This window comes from Acanthaster planci, linkage group LG16, assembly GCF_054643075.1.
Source record: "Acanthaster planci isolate LZ-2023a linkage group LG16, COTS_SCS, whole genome shotgun sequence".
NCBI classification, from domain to species: Eukaryota; Metazoa; Echinodermata; class Asteroidea; order Valvatida; family Acanthasteridae; genus Acanthaster; species Acanthaster planci.
In genome coordinates this window covers 13619260-13639005 of record NC_141792.1, presented here as the reverse complement: position 1 = coordinate 13639005, position 19746 = coordinate 13619260, and the positions used below count along the sequence as shown (strand labels likewise).

The following is a 19746-nucleotide window of genomic DNA, read 5'->3' as shown; positions in this document are numbered from 1 at the left end:
TCTAAAAGGAGAGCTGTTTTTATCAGGCATTATGACCTAGGTTTAACAAAAGGCCTATACCCAGAGAAATGTTCTGACACCAGTTCAAACAGGGCAGTGTGTTTTATTTTTATATTTTCTCAATTTTTCTTTGTTGGTTTAGTTCAAATGGATGAAATATATCCTTACACTCGGTAATACAAGTACAGTGTAGTTTCTTTAACGTGGCAAAAAACCATAAAAAAAGCATACGAAAAGTGAAATGAAATCTCTTTGTTGGTGAAGAATTTTTCCAGACATGTTTTGGACATATATAATAAACAGTATAATTACATCCAAGATTTTTTTTCTCTCTTGGAAATTGCCATTCAACCTTGTAATTACGCAGTATAAGTTAAATCCACCCTAAAAATCAGAAAACTAAGACCGAAAATGGAAAGACGAAAAATATATTCAGAATGGGCCTAAACTAGGCGTTTTACTACTCCTAATTTATTGCAGTCTTCAATTACTTATGTCAACCGATGACGGTACCCCTTTTACGAGTGTAATTTAAATTTGTTCCCTCAATGTCAACACTTTCATTGCATTTCGGGTGACAGCTGTTATATTACATGATGAATGAGAATAGGAGTAGAAAAGTAATGTTCTGTGACGTATGTTTCACGCTTTACTGTTTAGTTTCCAATCTCAAGCGTATGAAAAGCAGATAAATTTCAAGGATTTTTGCCAGCGCCTGACGGAGTGCTGATTGCTGATTACCAGTCTCATCTCATGCTGGTAATTGATCTCGTGATGTGGACCAGACGGTCACCAATTTTAACAGTCATCCAAGTCGGCTATACGCCCGTGTTTTACAGTATGGATATCTAGAGATGGCTTCAATAATCAACGAGCAATGTTGACCGCGGAAAAAAAGCTCCAACCCATCTTGTTAATTCCTAAATTACCGGCATGGGCAGCGATGCTATTGCTGGGGGAAGTATACTTGAAAAACAGACTATACTTCTATTTTTATGATGAAATCAAAAGTATTTTAGGCCAGTACTTTCCATGAAATAACTCATGAATGAAATCGTTTTCAAGTTAGTCAATAACAACATTTGTAAAACTAACGAGGGTAATCCCGTATGGACACTCGTACAAACGTATCCTAATCTTATATCCCTCCGTTATACATCATGCGTTAAATGCAACACCTATAAAGAACTTCACCAAAAATAATAAATCGCAGTAAGCCACACCTACTGTGCTTTATTTGTAATTCTAGAATGCAATATTTCAGGTGTGAATAACATTTCTTAAAAGCTTCAGCACTGAACGCAATAAATCAAATACATTATTGCACGATGGAGTTTCAGACTTCCTGTCCTGTCTTACCTGTTGTTCTTACATTCGAATAAAAGTACAAGCATAAAATAACACTTTGTTTAGAATTGCAATTAGAATAAAAATCAGTGACCAGAAATAAACTTTTCACACTGCTACTTCATTTAAACAACGAGAGGAAGTCGTGTCTGGTCCCAGAGAGGTGTTTGAGCCATGAGGTCGTGTATAAGGCGTCATTTCGCTTCCAGAATGTTTTTTGCACGCGTTGGAATGCACCAATGGACTGGAAAATGGCTATAAATTATAGTGCTTTGAGGTGGCATGACAAACAATGGATCAAACTTGGAAGATAGATCGTTTCGTGCACCAACACGCACGTAGTCTTTGGAACCAAAATGGCTCCAAAACTGAAATTGTCGCAACTCTTACTTCTGTCCCAAAGCACGGACGTGTACAAAAAACCAGGACAACGCCTTTGTATCAAGAAGCCAACCAGGGGCCATTTTACCGAGCCGAACACAAATGCGTAGGTTGGCTCCCATCTACTGATGTCAGGAAGAACACAGGCGGGCATTGCCAGGGAAGCTTTGTATTCGGCTAGGTAAAATGGCCGCGAGTGGATTAAATGATCTCTATAAGCTGGTTAAGGGCATTGGAGTCCAGATATTATTATTATACACGTCCGTGTCCCAAAGCCGTACTTGGTCTGTCCTAACCTACAGCGCCCTCTGTTGGTGCCCGTGCTACAACATAATGCAAAAAATGCTTACAGCTGTTTGACCATGCAGCAGTAGTTAAATTCCCTAAAACGAGTAAAAATAGAAACTACAATACACGTATATGAAGTTCCTAATTTTTTGGCATTCAAAATCTACATCATATCGCATTACTTCGATCACACTTGGCGCAAGAAAACACATAAATTATTGGCAAAATTCATGCTTTGTGATATTTGTTGTGCTTGTAAATAAACTGGTATACAAAATTTTTGAAAGTACTGATTCTACTCTAAATTCTCAATTACAAACCATTTGACAGAAAGCTTGACTTACATCAATTATTCTTCAGAAATCTACTGTTAAAAACATCTTACCAAAAAATACATCGAAAATTCCACTTTTGCATATAGCTATTGAAATCGACACACCTACAACGACGGTAGGTTGCTAATCTAAACATAGACAACAGCATATCGAATAGATACTTCCCTGACATAAAACTACAAGTATTAAAACACATTCAATAAGGACAAAACTACATCTGGGCAAGTTTCACACGATACAATAAATAAATTACTAATAATATGTACCCTGTTCATATTCATTTATGATAAAAACCACATTGCATACTCCAAACATCAAACTTATTTTTAACGTTGTGACTGACAACTTCACCTACAAACTGCAGACGCACAGCAGTTTGATTTTAAATTCAGATTTTGTAACTGCTACTTTTGGCTTAAGTTGATTGCCTTCAGTTTGTAATTACCTGCATACACTAATTTTATTGCACAAATGAAATCTGAAAAATGACTGGAAAGCAAACTACTGCAAAAGGCTAAATTTGTTAATTCCATTGAAAAAACAAGTCAACAGAAGCAACAGGGAGCATGACAAGTAAATCATATGCCTATTTGTGTACATGTGTATCCCATTTTGGATGAATTGACATCACCGCTGAAGAATTCTTTTGGCCTTGACCAAAAACATTTCAGAGTTTAAAAATAAAAATAAATTGGGGCCTAGTGTGCAGAAGTTGTTCAAGAATAATGAACAACATTTTAAGAGAAGTCCATGGCATGGTAAGAGTATCTATAATTTTCCGTTTTCAAGACGAGAACACAGCACGATTTTTCTGTCCACTGTAAACATGGGCAATCTCTATTATCTGAAATGACAATGTTGTCACTCAGGTTTATTGCAAGATGAAGTTGGGCATCTATTCTTATTCAAGATCCCAGTTGTGTAGACTCACATGTATTATTTACATGATCTAGAAAGAAAGGCCTTGACCTCAGTGGAGCAGTATTTAAGTAATCATATGACCATCATTGATCCCATCAACAGAAATTTGACTCTATTGCTAAAATTTCAGCAATGCTATACACAGACAAGCAAAGAGACCCACGATGCCTGGCTGGATACTGACAGCTGAATCAAATGCAGAGGGATCAAAATTGAAGCATCTCTCTCGTCCAGGAACGACTTCAAAATTATTGGCCTCACAGAAGTGACGTCCTGACTCAAATTTCTCTCCAATGGAGTTATCCTCTAACCGAGCATCCTTGCATAATTCAAAGGTTTCTTCACAGAAGTCAGAACAGATAACCACTTTCCTGAACATTCAACAAGTCAAATGGTAATCTGTGTCATCATCATCATCACGTTTGCTACATGTAAGCTTTAAGTTTCCAAACACGAGTAAATAAAAAAAAGGTAATGACATTGAACAGTCTGTGTACCTGTATGTGAGTGAAATTCCTGAATAAATACTCATTATGACAAGCCTGTCTAAAATCGAGACTGAGATACTTACGAGTCGTACCAGTCCACTTGATTAGGACTACAGAAGTAACACATCATGTAGTTGAGTCGAGATTTGCACTGACGAGATTCACCATGGATCTTGAACATACTGCCAAAGACAGAGGACACCTCAGTACGTCTACAGCAGGCCATGTCACGATACCATGTGCAGTTGGATAGATTGGATTGCTGCTCAGCGTACCTGTAGTTACCTGGAGAAAGACCAAGAAAGATGGAAAACAAAAGTTAATATATGTAATTGGCTGATGGGAGAATTATTGACAAATTGTGCAACAAGATTGATTGATCATGCTAAAATGGCTATGATCAGGTGATCAAGCAAATCGACAGATCATGCCCAACATTGTTTTTTATTAAGTCTGCTCAGCTAGTAAGCCAAAGTACTAAAGGTATGCCTACCAGATCATACAGGTAATTACCCCCATTGCATGCCCAGCACCCTCCCCCCCCAAACGCAAAGGTGCCTTAGGTCTTGGCCTTAGACTGGTTCCCGTCCCTTAGTCTCCAGACATCTTACAGACATCTTTGGAACGTAGGGACGGGTAGCAGGTAATGAATCCGGCAGAATCCTGCCAGGTGTATGTAAATAAGGAAACAATGCAGAATCCAGCAGGAGCGGATATATTTCTCTTGGTCTTCTTTGCTACTAAACAACTTCACAATAAAGTAATCTTTTGTCTAAAATCTAGCACAATAACCACTGATTAGAAATAAACTGCCGTAAAATGATATATTGATGATAATCATTGAAAAAAATAGAATACCACACTCAGTGACACTGTGATCAACAGAGGTTTAACTGGTTTAATATTGGCCTCCACGCTGGGCCTACCATGGCTACATGTACATATGCTGGCATGACAGGTTAAAGCATTGCTATTGGTCTAACAAAAACATCCATATTCAGCATCAAAATTGACAGGGCTAATCATATACGTTAAACCGCAGACAGCTACCAGTCCCTATACATAGGGACGAACCAGTCCACCGTAGGCCTTGCATGCCCAGCCCCTCCACCCCCCAAAGAGAAAGAGACTGGAACAGTACAGTGCACATATTTAACAGTTCCGTTTAAACACTGCCTAATAAAAAACTAAAAAGGACACAACTTACCATAATATGTGCAAACTTGGCCAACAACATACGATACAAATAAGATTAGAAACAAGCGCACAGTGGAAATCCAGTGGCGGATGATGACAGCCATTTTGTTTACCTTTTAATAAGGCAAAGTTCAGAGGTCACCAGCTGAGCTGGTCGCTGGTACGCTTCCCTGCACGTTCTGTCATCTTTGTACCAGGCAGGAAACCAGCCACATCGCGTACGCGCACGCGTGCCCTTGGCACTGGCACACATTCTCTGCATGGTGTGGGAATAAGCTCACCTTTTGGGGCCCAGAAATGGCAAAATCTAAAGAAAACCTGTTTATGAGATGCAAGAACCACGTTCATGGATTGCTGTTTGATCCTAGTTTCTTGTGGATGACGGCAGCGATGCTCTGGCTGGCCGAAATTGTTGTGAATGTTCTTGTAATTCAGAAAGTCAAGTGTAAGTTCAGACATGGTTCAGACCACGGACAATGATTGACCAACCATATTCCTCTGCAGACTAGTAAGGATTTAGACATGGTGGCAGCAAGTTTTGCATGCATATCGATAGTTTTGTTGTGTACCCATGAAGGAAAAGAAATATGTTGTGCCATAAATTTATCAGTTCAGTTTAATTTTCATTTAGCATCTGATCATGATTCACACTCGTCCAATGTCTTTGTTTTCCCATATCCCTGCTTATTGCACACGGCACAGATACGGAGATTGACTGGGAGGCATACATGGACGAAGTAGAAGGAGTAATTAATGGAACTTATGACTACATGAAATTGAAGGGAGACACTGGACCACTTGTGTAAGAAAACTGGTTGTGAAATAGTCTGTGTCTCGGTTAGAGTATACATGGTTGAGAAATACTGTTTTCTTGGACCCAAAGGCAAGCTCCTAGTCTTGAGACCACCAATGGAAGGTCAATTTACAAGTTATGCTTTTAAGTACACATGCAAAGAACCCTACATGCATAATATCTATGTACCTGCATGTGTAACGCTAATCATACTACTTTACAATTTAACAAGATGGAACATGAACAAATCTGTCAGATCTAGCTGCATTGGACAGTCAGTGGCCACAGCACCATAACTGCTAATTGTGAGGCAATGGGATTGTGAAGACCTGTTCCAGTTAACGATTTTTGATTTCAGGGAGGTATTCTTGGGGTTAACTAAAATGGTGTTGAATGAATATTGTTGAATGAGTGTTGTTTAATTGACTAACGTATCAAGTCACAATAAAGAGGCAAATTCAGACTAACGGGTAGTGTTGAGATATATACATGATCCATTTTGAAGTCTTTAATTTTTGGTAATTTTGATGTCTTGATGTTTCTTTGGCTAGATATCCTGCAGGGTTTGTTTACATCTTCTTGGGGATGTATTACATCACTGACAAAGGCACAAACATCCGATTGGCACAGTATATTTTTGCTGGTCTCTACTTGGCAACTTTGCTGCTAGTCTTTAGAATATACAGCAGAACAAAAAAGGTAAGTCTTACAAGTAAAATGTAGATGTTAAAGAAGGAAATCATTATTTCTGAAATGATAATCCCTATAAATAAAAGCAATCATTCAAAGTATTATTAGTCCTGTCAACCCCATAACCTCCAACCCCCCCCCATGCAAAAACTTCAGTTCAGATCAGAGGATCGAGGTCTGGTAAGGATGACTTTGACACCAGGTTGTGCAGGATCAACCTGGAATGAGTGTTTCTTTAACTACACCTTCTATCAGTTACCACTCTGGAGGTCCGATATGCTTTGTTTTACAGGTAATTTTATACTGAGAGATAAGTTATATTTATTTACATGTACTTGAGGCCTGATGTAGCACTTCTTCGTGGAATAACACCATTAGATAACAGCACAGTGTTAGTTTGTCTAAGATTCATGCTTTTAGAAAAAGACTTTTCCTTTTGACTCTTTTTTTCCCTGTCTGCCAGGTTCCACCCTACGTCTTATTCTTTATGTGTTGTGCTTCCTACCGTATTCATTCCATCTACATTTTGAGGATGTTCAACGATCCTGTTGCCATGTTCTTCCTTTACCTCTCAATCAACCTCTTCCTAGATGGAAGATGGAATTGGGGATGCTTTTGGTTCAGGTAAGATGATTGTCAGCTAAGATTTCCAAATGATACCTGAACCTGCTTATAAACACTTTTGTTAGGACTGATAGAACTACTTGGATCACTTTCATGGCTCTAGTACCCGAAACTCTCTAGTACCCGAAACTCTCTAGTACCCGAAACTCTCTAGTACCTGAAACTTTCGCATACCATTTTCATACATCACTTTTCAGGCAATCGCCAGCTGTTAAAGGCAATGACCTGCCCTTGATTAATCTTTAGAGTGTAATCACACCTGGCTTGTGATAAGTTTTTAACAGCCTTCTGTTATGAATTGGTATTTACCCTTTTCTCTTGTAGTGTCGGTGTGTCGGTCAAGATGAATATCCTTCTCTTCTCTCCAGCTCTTCTTCTCCTTCTGTTGACAGAGTTTGGCTTCTGGGCAACCATCCCAAGACTCTTCATTTGTGCATTCTTACAGGTATTAAATCATATGACCATCTGTTTGACTGGCCAATTGGTGTAGATGGGTTTGTGTCTAGTTACTGCAAGACTCAAGTCAAGAGACTCAGATTTCAGGCTTATGACTCAGGACTTGGACTCAGACTGGACAGTGGTAACTCTATTACAACCCTGACTTTTGGGACAGCATATCATACTCTGCTTGCTAGAACGATGGCTGCCAACTTTCTAAGGGCAGTTACCTCTTTTTTTGTCCCTTGCGTCAAGTTTGTCACCGTCTTGTATCCGACATGGCTTCCAGGTTTGGCAATCTGCCCGACGGATTGGCTTATGTTAAATGCCCTTGTTGGTTTTTCAACTTGTAGCTTGAAGGACTACCAACATTGTTGATTTTCTTGCTGTCTGGAAATGTTTCTGTTTGTGTAATGTGCATTTTTTGTAGCTATAGTGGACCACATACTTGCTAAACTTCTGCATCTTTCATTGTTATTTTCTTTAGTTCGTTGTGGCAATTCCTTTCCTTCGTGAGAATCCAGCAGGCTACATCATCCGTTCCTTTGACCTGGGTCGTCAGTTCTTCTTCAAGTGGACGGTCAACTGGAGATTTTTATCCGAGGAGTTTTTCCTGAATCGTTACTTCCAGATCTCACTCCTGGCTATGCATGTGGTGCTTTTAGCATTATTTGTCATACATAGGTGGAACAGGTAAGATATTTGATAATTACATGTACTCATCACCAATTATTCTTTTCTAAATGTAGTAGCATGTTCTTTGAATTTCCAAATTTACATTAAGTGTATTATGAATGAGGTTGCTATAAATTGCTTGATTTTTTTTTGTTCCAGGAGGCGAGGTGGAATCCTTGCTCTTTTGCCAAAGCCACAGAAGGAGGAACGATTTGTTATGGGAGATAACTATATCCTTTGATCATAAATGTTCCCAACTTCCTTTCTAAAAAGTTTTACTGGAACACTTTCTGTATAGAAGGTTATTAAGCTGTAAAAAGGAAAATGACATATCTGGCTGAGCATGTGTTGCAAAGTTAGTGCTGTTTAATTCTTTGACTTAACATGACCATTGATATGTTTCCTGGTAAAAATCACCTGTTACTCAGTCACTGTCCCTCCTCTCCTCACCTGCTGCTACAAATCTGTGAAATGGTTTATTTTACATTGGAATCCAAAATAAAAGTTTTTCTTAATGAATTTCTTTAGCTTGCCCCCCATGATATTTCCTTTTCTGGAAAATAAATCCATACTGCTCTTTGTAGTAAACTGTATTTCCTTAACTTCTTCACACATATTGTTAGTACCCTCTTTGCTGCCAATTTCATTGGTGTGGCCTTAAGTCGATCTCTGCATTACCAGTTTTATGTCTGGTATTTCCACACATTACCCTATCTACTGTGGACCACCAATTTACCCTCTGTCATCCGGTGAGTACAAATTCTTAACAAGTCTAATGAAGTAGGAAATTTAGTTAGATATCTCCTTTAGTGCATGGAAATGGGAGGAGTTTCCTTGGGAAAGGAGGGGGAGGGAAGAGACATCACAAACAGCTTTGAAAATCAAGTATCAAGGTGATCATTGGTATCTCTAAGTACAGCATAATTCTGTTTAGAGAAGGAGTTTGCAGATGACAAAATTAGTTAATATCAATTTACGCGAGAGTCTTTGAAGTTTAGTTGGGCTTTCCCTGGATATTCCTTCATAAGCTAAAATACATTAGATGTATAAGAATTCCAGACTTTTGAGTAGGAACTTTCTTCCAAAATGTAAATTGGTCTTCAAAGTTGTAAGTAGGCTTGCCATGAAGGCCTGTCCTTGCTTTTGATCCTGATATCCTGTATGGCCTCCATAATATTATCGATGGCAATGTTGTGGATATTTGATTTTTCAGCATTTTAATTCTCGGCATCATTGAGTTGTGTTGGAATACCTACCCTTCCACCTCGCTAAGTTCTGCCGCTCTCCACATCTGCCATGTGGTTATCCTCTTTGCTTTGTGGCTAAAACGACCAATCACCAAAGAGGATTTAGTTCAGGAGAGTTGGAAATCAAAATGACCCCCGAACTGCCAGGTACTGTGTAGTATCTCTACTGGTGCTATTTTAAGAGAAATATACTGATGTAATACTTTGAATATTAATGGTGCAACTCTGTAGAGCAAGGCGTAATTTCTAAGTCACGCTTCATAAGAATGTATCTCATTTTCTCACATAAACAGAAAAAAAGCGCAAGCAAATGTTTTGTGTTTTCTAAGAAAGTAACTTAAATTGTGCAGTCTGTACTGAAGCTCTCTGTTGTCTGACCTGGTGGTTGACGTTTGAGTTTCAGACATTTTGTGTCTGTAAAAAAGACACAGCTCTCATTTTATATTTGTCACAGCGCCCTCTCGACATGATTATGATCACTTCAGCTTTAGCAAGATTTTGCTGGTTTGGAGATATTTTATCTGCATCTTTATTGCTCCTGCATTACTTAAGTCATCACCTGATGTGTCTTCAAAACGGAGGCAGGATTGACGATTCCTGATAGAGTTAAACTCCTTCGATCTCAGGGAGGATACTGTCCGTTAGACCTTTCATGACAGTCTGTGTTCCTTTAAACTTTTGTCTTGCTGTTCATAAAGATTCCCACTAAGTACTAGACTTGTCTCTACAAAGCTCAGTATTGATATGTACATGTATTTGGCATTGAAGTTAACTGACTCACTGGTAGATCAATTGCTTGATGGATCCTCACCATAGTTTGATTGATTGGCTGTTGACTGGTTTCTTGGTTGGTTGGCTCATTGAATTATTAGTTGCTTGTTCAACTGATTGATTGGTTAATTGATTGGTTGATTCATTGACTTGAATCATGGGTTGACTGATTTTTTATGATTGGTTAACTGAGTGGTTGGTTGATAGGTTAATCAACTGATTTTTTTGCCATTTCTAAGACTTAACACACATCAACAAGCATTTTCTTAAAAATATGCTTCAAATTAATATTACAACATTATTGACAAAAGAAATGGTCTGCGAAGACAGTTTCTTCAATTATTGAATTATTGGTTGATTGGTTAACCAATTGATTGGTTAATTGATTGCTTGATTGATAAACTGATTGCACATTTTTCAGACAGTTACCGACATTACCAACAGTTTGTGTACAAACACTTCCTTACAAGTGAAAACCAATTAAACATAAATCCATTTATATAGAAAATGGCCTGCAAAGTTGAAAACAATTAGAAGGTACACATAACAGTAACCGAGGAGATCATCGACACCAAAACAACCAATAAAATTACAACAATTAATTCTATAACACAAAGACATGCAGGACAAGAAGAAAGATAGTTTGAACATTTTTAAAACCAGTTAATACATTGCTTAAAACAAGTCTCTTCAAAGATCAAACTGCTCAATAACCATTTATACAATGTTCCTATTATTCTTAATATATGTAGATTGATCTCCACTGTTTTATGAGAATGATTTGAATGATGTTCAAGTCTTGTCATGTCTTACCCAGATCCTTAAGATCGTCCTTTGCCATCTGTGAACGAGATGGTCGAGTTTAACTCGTTGACATCAATTTGGGGCGTTAACATGTCCAAAAGTCCTCTTCGCCATGTTCGCCTATTTCCTGCGGTACACCTGACGTACTGAAAAATCCAGAGTAATTGAATGAGTCTGTCGTGTGGAAGAAATTCCTTTATTTTGTCTGCATTAACGTACATGTTTAACTGGAGACTAACAGTGCCTTCTACTGACGAACTGTCAAAGTGACATCATGTTTTCTGTAGGTCTTTGTGGTGTTTGAGGTCCTCTTAGGAAATATGCTTGTAGCTTACCTTCTGTAACCTTCCTTCAATGATATTGTTCATGCTTCAGTGACCCTATAAAATATTTTTCTGTCTTCATGTCCTTCGTGTCTTGTCAAGACAGGTGTACTTGCTTCATTACACATGGAGCAGTTGTTTAAAATGACATTAGAATGACTCTCCCTGTGCTTATTCCAGCACATTTGTTCACGATTTGTGTTTTTGAAGCTTCAGAGCTTGTCTCATCTGTCTGCATTTCCTCGCTGCATTTTTCTGCCTTGCATGTAAGGTGTCATTAAATGATGATTGGAGTCACCTGATATGAAATTGACTAAAGAAACAAGTGAGCAGTTGCTACAGCAAATTACTCACCTATCTTTGTTTAATGATAGGTTGCCCCAGTGGAATGGCCCGTTGCATTTTCAAACTATTCCGGTTCTTTTCATTCAAATAGGAAAACAATTTACCAGCGATGCTACAAGTGACATGGTATCATCTTGGATTTATTGTCACATACTGTATCGCAAATACACATTAATGAAAACAAAACCTTTCGCCAAGTAAGCCAAGACGCCTGTTTAAATTAGCATACAAAATAAATTGTGATAGAGTTTATCGTGTATATGCTCATCTTCAAAAAATAAACGTATTTGCAAAAAAATGTGCTCATTTAAAGTTATATACTGAAGAACTCTTTCATCGTGTAGAAGTGAAACATCATACATGTACATGGATAACACGATCTGCTTCTTTATTGAAATTGGAAGGAAAAACGACTGTAACGCTAGATGTTTGTATAACAAATTGAATCAATTAGCAGGCAACAGTTGTAGGCCTTATGACCGTAATATGACGATTTAAGAAATAGGCATTTTATTTGTTACAGTTACGATGGTAATTGCACGATTAATTCAAACAGAACCAAGCAACAATGCACAGTTGAATAGTGTTTCTGAGCCATCTTGCAGCTCCATAAGAATGCTATGTTGTGTTTACAGTAATAAACATTTATGCTATCGTAATTCAACTCTCTGTTCTCTTGAGCGCCAAATGTTTTAGTAACTAGTCATGCAGGATTATTCTGAGGGCTTTTCTTAACAATTACAAACATTTCTTTGTTTCTTGGTATTTCTTCGACATCTGTAAAACCATTTATACGTTGTACCCTTTTATCATAAAGCATAGATATTTAGAAAAGCTACCGGTAAATCTCAAACAGAAATGAAAAATAGTTTATTTCTCCCCCAAGGTTGAATTTTAGTTGCACTGTGGAAGGCAGTATCGATATAACTGGTATTTTCTTCAGGTCCACCTCACAAACATCTTTTTTACTTAGTCGTAAAAGGCCAGAAAATTCCTTACACGGTACAAGTTAAGTTACTGATATTTTGCCTGCCACCCAAATTTACCATTAGAGGGCGCTGTTCTTTTTGTTTTTATTGGTTGGTTTTTTTTTTAAATCATATCATTGCAATTAGTTGAGTCGTTTGCAAGAGGTAAAAGTGATACCTTCATTTCCCGGCTTAGATTTCCCACATGTGGTTGTCTCTTAACTTTCTTTTCATATTGCATTGAGAAATCACACTGAAGAACCGTACTGAGCTTCTGCCCGCCTGTCTGATTTAAGTCAAATTAGGGTGTTTCTCATGTGAACGTTAATTGTTCAATAAAAGAAAGAAAAGTAACAAATGTATTTCATACAAATGCTTGTCGTTCTGTGGCATAATTTTCCAATGTTGTATTCAAAGGTTGTATCCTGGATCCCATTTTTTCCATCCTTTTAACACTTGCCCGGGGTTGGATATTTCACTTCCAGCGCCTTCCCCTCCTTTTTTCATGTCGCTCTTTGACTCACCCAAAGACCTTCAAATCCAGTTCCCTTGCTCTCACAGACAATCGTCAGTTTTATAAAGTCATCTCACATTTGCTTAATTCAACTTGTTGCAACTAAGTAATCCTGAAAGTCGAATACCGAGTCATCCATCGGCCTCAAGCTCCCAAGCCCCCAAATTAGAAGTTGAAAATTTACCAAGCCAAACTCTGACCGTCAGCTATCGGATAGTCTCACGACCTCGATTACCCCAGCCTGCTGTCTCCCACTCTTCGAATATGTCATCAGCTCTCAGACTCCCCAACCTCAGGATCCCTGGTTGAAAAATTGTCTAAGTCCAACAATGAAAGGTTTAAGATTTAAAAACGAGCACAAGTTTTCGAGAAAGAGCCGTGGCATAACGGTTAAGGACACTGACTGCTATGCACAATGCCCTGGGTTCGAATCCCAGTAGGCATGCACAATTTTGCTAAAAAACTTAGTATAAAAAAAAAAAATTCCCTCTCCGGGAACCCCGGCTTTCGAACCAGGATCCCCAGGCCTGCCAGTCAGCAAGCCAGCCCACCAGGCAGGCAGCGAGCTAGACCACCAGGCCACAAGCTTCTTGAAGAAATTGTGCTTGGATCTTATATTTAAAGGTTAGATTGCGCAATAAAAAAAAAGCTTGGGGTATACCGTGTTTAAGTATCAGGCGAAAGAGGAAAGTCTACTTCATATGAGAGCACTTACGATTTATTGATGCATTAAGCCATAACAATGGAACAAAAAAAAATTCGACTTTCTGGATCATTAAAGGGAATATGAATGAAAAATTCCCGAAAATGTTGATCTTAGACAAAAATTAAGCGCAAGTGCGACAAACCATGAAGTTACTTCTTCACTTTACTCGGGTTGGGGAAAGATATTAAATATTCCCTTTGTTTTCTTTTAATTATTATGTCGTATTTTGGACTGTCATTTTTTGATAGTAGTTCTGACATTTTTTCCCAATCTAAACGTATCTGAAATTTGCAGTACTAGTTACAAATGTATATTAACAACAATGCCATAGTAGCACACGGAATTAACTCATCATCACCGAGTCGTGTGAGGGCAGCAAACTTTGTTCTTTCACCTGAGCATCTGCCGACCAAAACAGAAAATGTATTCATCTTTTCACAAAACTGTTTTTATAAACTTCCGAAATCACATATTTGAAGAATTTCCAACCATTTTCTAAGTTTTTGAACTAAACTTTTTAGAGATTTTGCATGACGGGTAAACTTCTGAAATCCAAAAATGAAGTGTGGAATACGGATTGCTGTAGCTCATCTTAAGGAAACTTTTCTAACATCTTTCATTGATACCTTCCTGCGAAAAAAATGAATATGTAGGCCTACTTCTATTGGCTGTCATCAACACGCCTCTTTCATTTCTGACCGTTATACACCGCTTCATAATTATTACATTACTGACCAACAGTGACGAACATGGAAAAACAACAAAATTTCGTAATTGTTTTTCTAGACTATGATGCTATAGTACTGGCATGAACTGCCTATACACGCAGACACCTGTTCACGTAAAGGCATTCAGGGTAAATATATAGAATAAAAGACATAGCTATGGATATTTACAATGTGAAGGTGTATATATACATGTACATGATCTGGAAAAGTTTTATACATAATAAATGAAAGACGAGCCATTTTTTACACAAATTCAGCTTGGACAATAAATTACAGCATGTGAACACATTTTGACGACTGTCAAAAGGGATTCCCTGGAGTTATTTTTATATAAATTAATGTTTATAAATATAAATAAACGAGGCATGACATTTACTCTGGTTATGATCGCAATGAGTAGTCATCTTTCTGGAATAAATGGTTAGTTGTTCATGCAAATTTTCAAACTCTAATACCTCGGCTCAGTTGTTTAGAACTCCTTTGTGAGGCAAACATCTTGAGACTCTAAAAGTGTCTGGTAAGTAAGTCGAAGAAACAATTTTTTGAAAAGGCCAAAACGGTTCTCAAGGCAATTTCAAAGCTGTTAAACATTTTTTGTTTGTCCTCGCAAATAATCACTTTTCAGTTCATTATACCAAATGAAATAAGAATTCCTCGTATTTTTGTGTAATTTTGTTTTCTGTACAGTCGGCTTGAAACTAAAAATACACTTCGATTGGTAGCGAACATAAAGAACTTTATAATGAACTCTGTCTGTCTGAGCTAGGTTAATGCAAGACGTGGAATCTTTGGACCAGCCAGAGATTTATAAAGGCAATCTTATTGAGAGTGAATTTAAAAAGTGCAACGGAAAACGGAAAAAAGTTTTCAAATTCATTCACACCCTTTTTTTTTAATCATGCATCATCTACATCTAATAATTTGAAGGATATAACTGTACTACTTCTGTACAAAATTGTTGATTATACTCTGCTATTCAGTTTCATGTTGAAATCATGGCCGAAAGAGAAAAGTGGTCGTTCTGTGACAGTTGCATAAAAATAGTGAACAATTTTGTACTTCTTAGGTTTACACGATCTTAATAGATGTTATTATAAAGCATGTGTGCTAAATATAAAGTGTGATGATGGCAATGGGCGAAAATATTTTCTGTTTTGCCTCACCCTTTTGCTGGCCCTGTTCAAGATGGAATAATCGAAATTATTAGACAGACTACAAGTCACAGAAACTACAAGCTTGAACAATCATCCACAAAATGGTACAAAGACATTTATGTCTGGCTTAATGCTTTAAAAACAGCACCAAAAGTTACTCTACTTTATCACAAATTGCGACAGGGAATGCACGGATATATGTTTAAACACACTTCGAAATAGTGATTACGCGGATGTGTTTTATAAAGGCCCCATGGACTTTGAGATGCATGTATACCATAAGGCCATTCATTACGTACTGTTTCGTTAGAATCGATGTAAGGGCACGTGCCTTTGTCTTTTTCATATCATCAGTTTCTTTTAGCATTGTAATTTTTTAGTCATTTTTATGCGTCGGATGGTTTGTGAAATGAAAATGTAAAACAAAATAATGGTAGCTTTTTATCATAAGCATTGTTTATGGTTTTGTTGTTTTCATTATTTTATTTATTGTAAGATTTCTTATACGCATTTCTATGATTTTTAATGTATTTTTATGTACCACTTTGCAACCTTACCAGGTTGCAAGTAAGTGGCAATAAACCAGTAAGAATAATAATAGTATCTTTCCGCTTTTTCTATGTAAGTGTACTTGATTTCTCCCAATCAGGGCTGACAGCATGCAGTCACGAGCTTCATATCCCAAAGTCTTCACAAGATAGTCCTACTCGGTGATAGTAAACTTTCCTAAACTGCGTTTTGAGATAATTATTTTACTTCCGTAATCATGTTCATAACCTCTTTAAATTCAGAAGTACAATTTTCTGCAGAATAAGCCTAAGAACTTAAATCTATTTTCTTGACAGCACAATAACTTGATACGCAGCTGCTTTCAATCCCGGTAGATCGAATCCTCGTGGTAGACGCTGGTCATTTAACCAACGGTCAGCTTTAGCGGCCAGTAGCTCCCACTCATTAAAGAAAGAGGCACAATTGTGCTCCAGCCAGGTTAGAGACAAGACAGTAGCCCAGATGCGGTTCTCCAAAACCTCCCCAAACGAGTCGTCAGAACCCAGACGCCTACTCCCAGGACTGTTGCTGCTACAGACGTCGCTCTTTGCGGCATTGCTCTCTGTCAGCGATGACTCGACACGCGTGGAATACGTCATAGTAAGCGCTCCTAGAACAGATTCATCAGGGGATGAAAAGCATGATCTTAGGGTCTGGTATCCACTGTCAGACTGTGGTAAAGTAGTAGAGGGTTTACTACCATCAACAGGGCTCTCGACTATCTTGATGTGCATCTCATCCTCCTCTTTATCTTTGTCTTGGCTGGTATAGGCATCATCGGTGTCAATGTTGCTTGGACTGGATACTCCTCCTTTGGCAGTTGTATCCACCTCGGCTTCGAAGACGCTCTCCTCGTCACCAGCCGGGATGCAGAGAGGTGATGCCCTCTTCAGCTTCTCCATGGGAATATCTAAGGCTTCAGCTAGCTCCTGATCGAGGTCCCATGATCCATTAGATAGCTGGAGGTTGACAAGAGCGTGCAGCTCAACTGTTTCCATGCTGAGGGTCCGACCACCTCCTTCCATCATGTCAACAGCACGGAAGAGTGGTCTCTTCGACGGCATCGTGCTCAATCGGTTGCTAAGCTTAATGAGGCGGGTGGCTAGTTGCCATGGTTTCGGCTTAGTGATGTTGATGTTGGAAAAGGATCCAGAAAACGACCCTGAGTAAAAAGCACAACCCATAAAGTATTAGATATATTCGGCAAGGAAATTGCTTGTGAAATATTTTAATAATTGACAGTAAATGATATCGACACCATCTGCACTCTGTCGAAGGTATTGCCGAGTGACTTACATTCAGGTACTTCGTGTGATGACCAGGTCGGACTATTGGATCCAGCGTGCGGTAAATCAAGGGAATGTGAAGCCGAGTAAGGTTGGGACTGAGACTGACTAGAACTCATTGAATCGGATCGACCTGGAAAAAAACAGAATTGACGGTATGCTCATGAGGAATGAGAGGCTGGAAACAAAGCACTGGATGCATTTGGTAAACGAATCATTGTTAGGGCTGCAAAATGAAAAGGAAATAGGCTCTGTCTATGTCAACAGTGACTGTAAATTACCTAGTCCTGACGAGAAGGCGTCTTCTTCCGAGTCGGTGAACGACGTGGATATCCGTCGACCTAACCCTTTGCTGTAACCAAACCGAATGGATCGTTTACCAACTGGCTTTGAGATGCGTGGTGTTGGCTGGATCACCTATAACGCAGAATAGAGTAATATTGTCATGAAAGAGACATGAACTGGGTTCTGCGTGGGCATTGAACACTGCTTATCAATGACAAGATCTAATATCTGCCAATGTGGGACAATTCCCTGACAATAATAATTCTTCATTAAAATCTGAGAACAGCTCAAGCAATAGACCCCTTGTACTCGGTGACTGTTCCTTTTACACAGTATGGAGTCATTGAAAGGCTGTAAAGTGCAATCCCTGTAATTAACCAGAGAGATACGTGGATATTTATTCCTGGCCGACTTTGGTTTTAAATTTTTTTAAAAACTGAATACGTGTTAAGTACTACTTAGCCGTAAGCAAGCCCGTCGCTTCCATCTTTGGCGTGAGACGTATAAGATCATACAGGGCTCGGCTCTGTCGTCACGCCAGACATATCACCCTCTTTTGATCGTAATGGACCCTGTCAACCTCCAATCGCATCTCTCACCTGTATGGGTGATGGTAAAGGCTCCAATGTCTCCTGGTCTACAGAGACGAATGCCGTGTGACGACAAATGACATTAGCTGCTTGAGATACCTCTAGCATCTTGGTACGAACCTTCACCATTTCTTCGGCGGTAGCGTCGGAGAAGTTTCGCTTGTCCCCTATATAAAGAGCAACAGCTAACTGAAATAACGCAGACGGCTGTTTCATATGTTAGATAGGATGTCCCATAACAATAAGGAGATTTTGATTTAATATCAGCTAGGAGAGATGCTCATGACAGCTGTCATTCACAATAAAAGAATATCTAAAGGCTTCAAATCCAAGAAAGTGACAAGAGGAAATGGGTGTACAAAATATCTGACCGTTTTCATGTCCTAAACGCCTTGACAATGCGTCAAAATCTTGCAGCAAACGCTTGGCAGCTAGTTGATGTATAGTCTCCTCCCAGACGTCCTCTTCGCCGCACGGTCCAACCCATTCACCACGCACAAGGGTTGATATATCAAAAGGAACATCGCAGCTGATTGGGCGACCGCAGAAGAGGCCAGATACAGTGACACTGCATTTCCCTGTTCGTGTTGCCATATCAACCTTCGATACCACAAATGAAAAGAAACGAAATGAAATAACTCTCAGAATGAGATTTTTTAAAAAGAAATCTTACCCATGAGGTAGGCTTATTTTGTTCAAATCACTAATTGCCAGTTTTAAAAGCTGTTTATTTCAAAAAGGCAAGGTCATTTGAGAACAAAGCACACGTGTGTGTCGGCACACGGCCGCGCTTATAGGACGGAGATCGTGCGCCGTTCTCGAATGACCTCGGATGCGCTTAAAGCATGCACTGTTGGGATACCCATGGCTCATCTTACCAGTTTGCCGTCGTCCAGCACCACAGCGTCGTTCAATGACATTTGAACGTCTTGATCGAAGAGCTCCTCTCCGTCACCTGACTCCATAAAATTATCCCAGGCCGGGCTGGACGGCTCGAAATCGAAACTAGTCGTGCTTCCACCCTCGGCTCTCATGACAGGTGAGAATTTACGGGATCTGGCCGAGAGTGGGTGGAGCTGTGATTCAGACTGCCGGCGTTCACTGGTTGCTTCCAGACGTGAAAGAATTGCCTGGATAGCAACCGGGTCAGCCACGCCCCCAAAACGATTATCTGGAACGGACACTGTTCGATTCCGCTTGGCAGCAAGTTCCAAATAGCGCTTTTGAGCCTAAGAGGGAAAGAACATTGATATTTGTAGCAAACTAAATGGATTGTCACATACTGTAGATAAAACAAGT

At 39.0% G+C, this 19746-nt stretch overlaps 3 protein-coding genes across 8 annotated transcripts in view; 1 reads left to right on the top strand and 2 right to left on the bottom strand.

Moving 5' to 3' along the window:
• Window positions 1–1207: 1207 nt before the first annotated feature.
• On the bottom strand, window positions 1208–5114 carry LOC110979188 (riboflavin-binding protein-like). The gene is made up of 3 exons (XM_022234783.2): window positions 4968–5114; window positions 3844–4045; window positions 1208–3643 (listed from the first exon to the last, which is right to left on the bottom strand). The coding sequence occupies exons 1-3, from the start codon at window positions 5059–5061 to the stop codon at window positions 3391–3393; spliced, it is 549 nt and encodes a 182-aa protein (XP_022090475.1). The 5' UTR covers window positions 5062–5114; the 3' UTR covers window positions 1208–3390.
• Window positions 5115–5174: 60 nt separating this feature from the next.
• alg3 (ALG3 alpha-1,3- mannosyltransferase) lies at window positions 5175–13008 on the top strand. The gene is made up of 9 exons (XM_022234321.2): window positions 5175–5402; window positions 5660–5759; window positions 6302–6449; window positions 6904–7064; window positions 7389–7509; window positions 7990–8195; window positions 8337–8407; window positions 8791–8926; window positions 9391–13008. Exons 1-9 carry the CDS (start codon window positions 5255–5257, stop codon window positions 9554–9556), a joined length of 1257 nt encoding a protein of 418 aa, XP_022090013.2. The 5' UTR covers window positions 5175–5254; the 3' UTR covers window positions 9557–13008.
• Window positions 13009–13845: 837 nt separating this feature from the next.
• Window positions 13846–19746, bottom strand: part of LOC110978951 (von Willebrand factor A domain-containing protein 5B1-like) — a 31508-nt gene continuing 25607 nt past the window's right edge. For all 6 annotated transcript variants that reach the window (XM_022234320.2, XM_022234318.2, XM_022234316.2 and 3 more), the window contains 6 exons: window positions 19326–19676; window positions 18819–19047; window positions 18457–18614; window positions 17854–17989; window positions 17583–17705; window positions 13846–17448 (listed from right to left, as the gene is read on the bottom strand). In XM_022234320.2, coding sequence (XP_022090012.2) covers window positions 16568–17448; window positions 17583–17705; window positions 17854–17989; window positions 18457–18614; window positions 18819–19047; window positions 19326–19676 — 1878 coding nt within the window. In that variant the 3' untranslated portion in view covers window positions 13846–16567. The remainder of the gene's footprint in view (window positions 17449–17582; window positions 17706–17853; window positions 17990–18456; window positions 18615–18818; window positions 19048–19325; window positions 19677–19746) is intronic.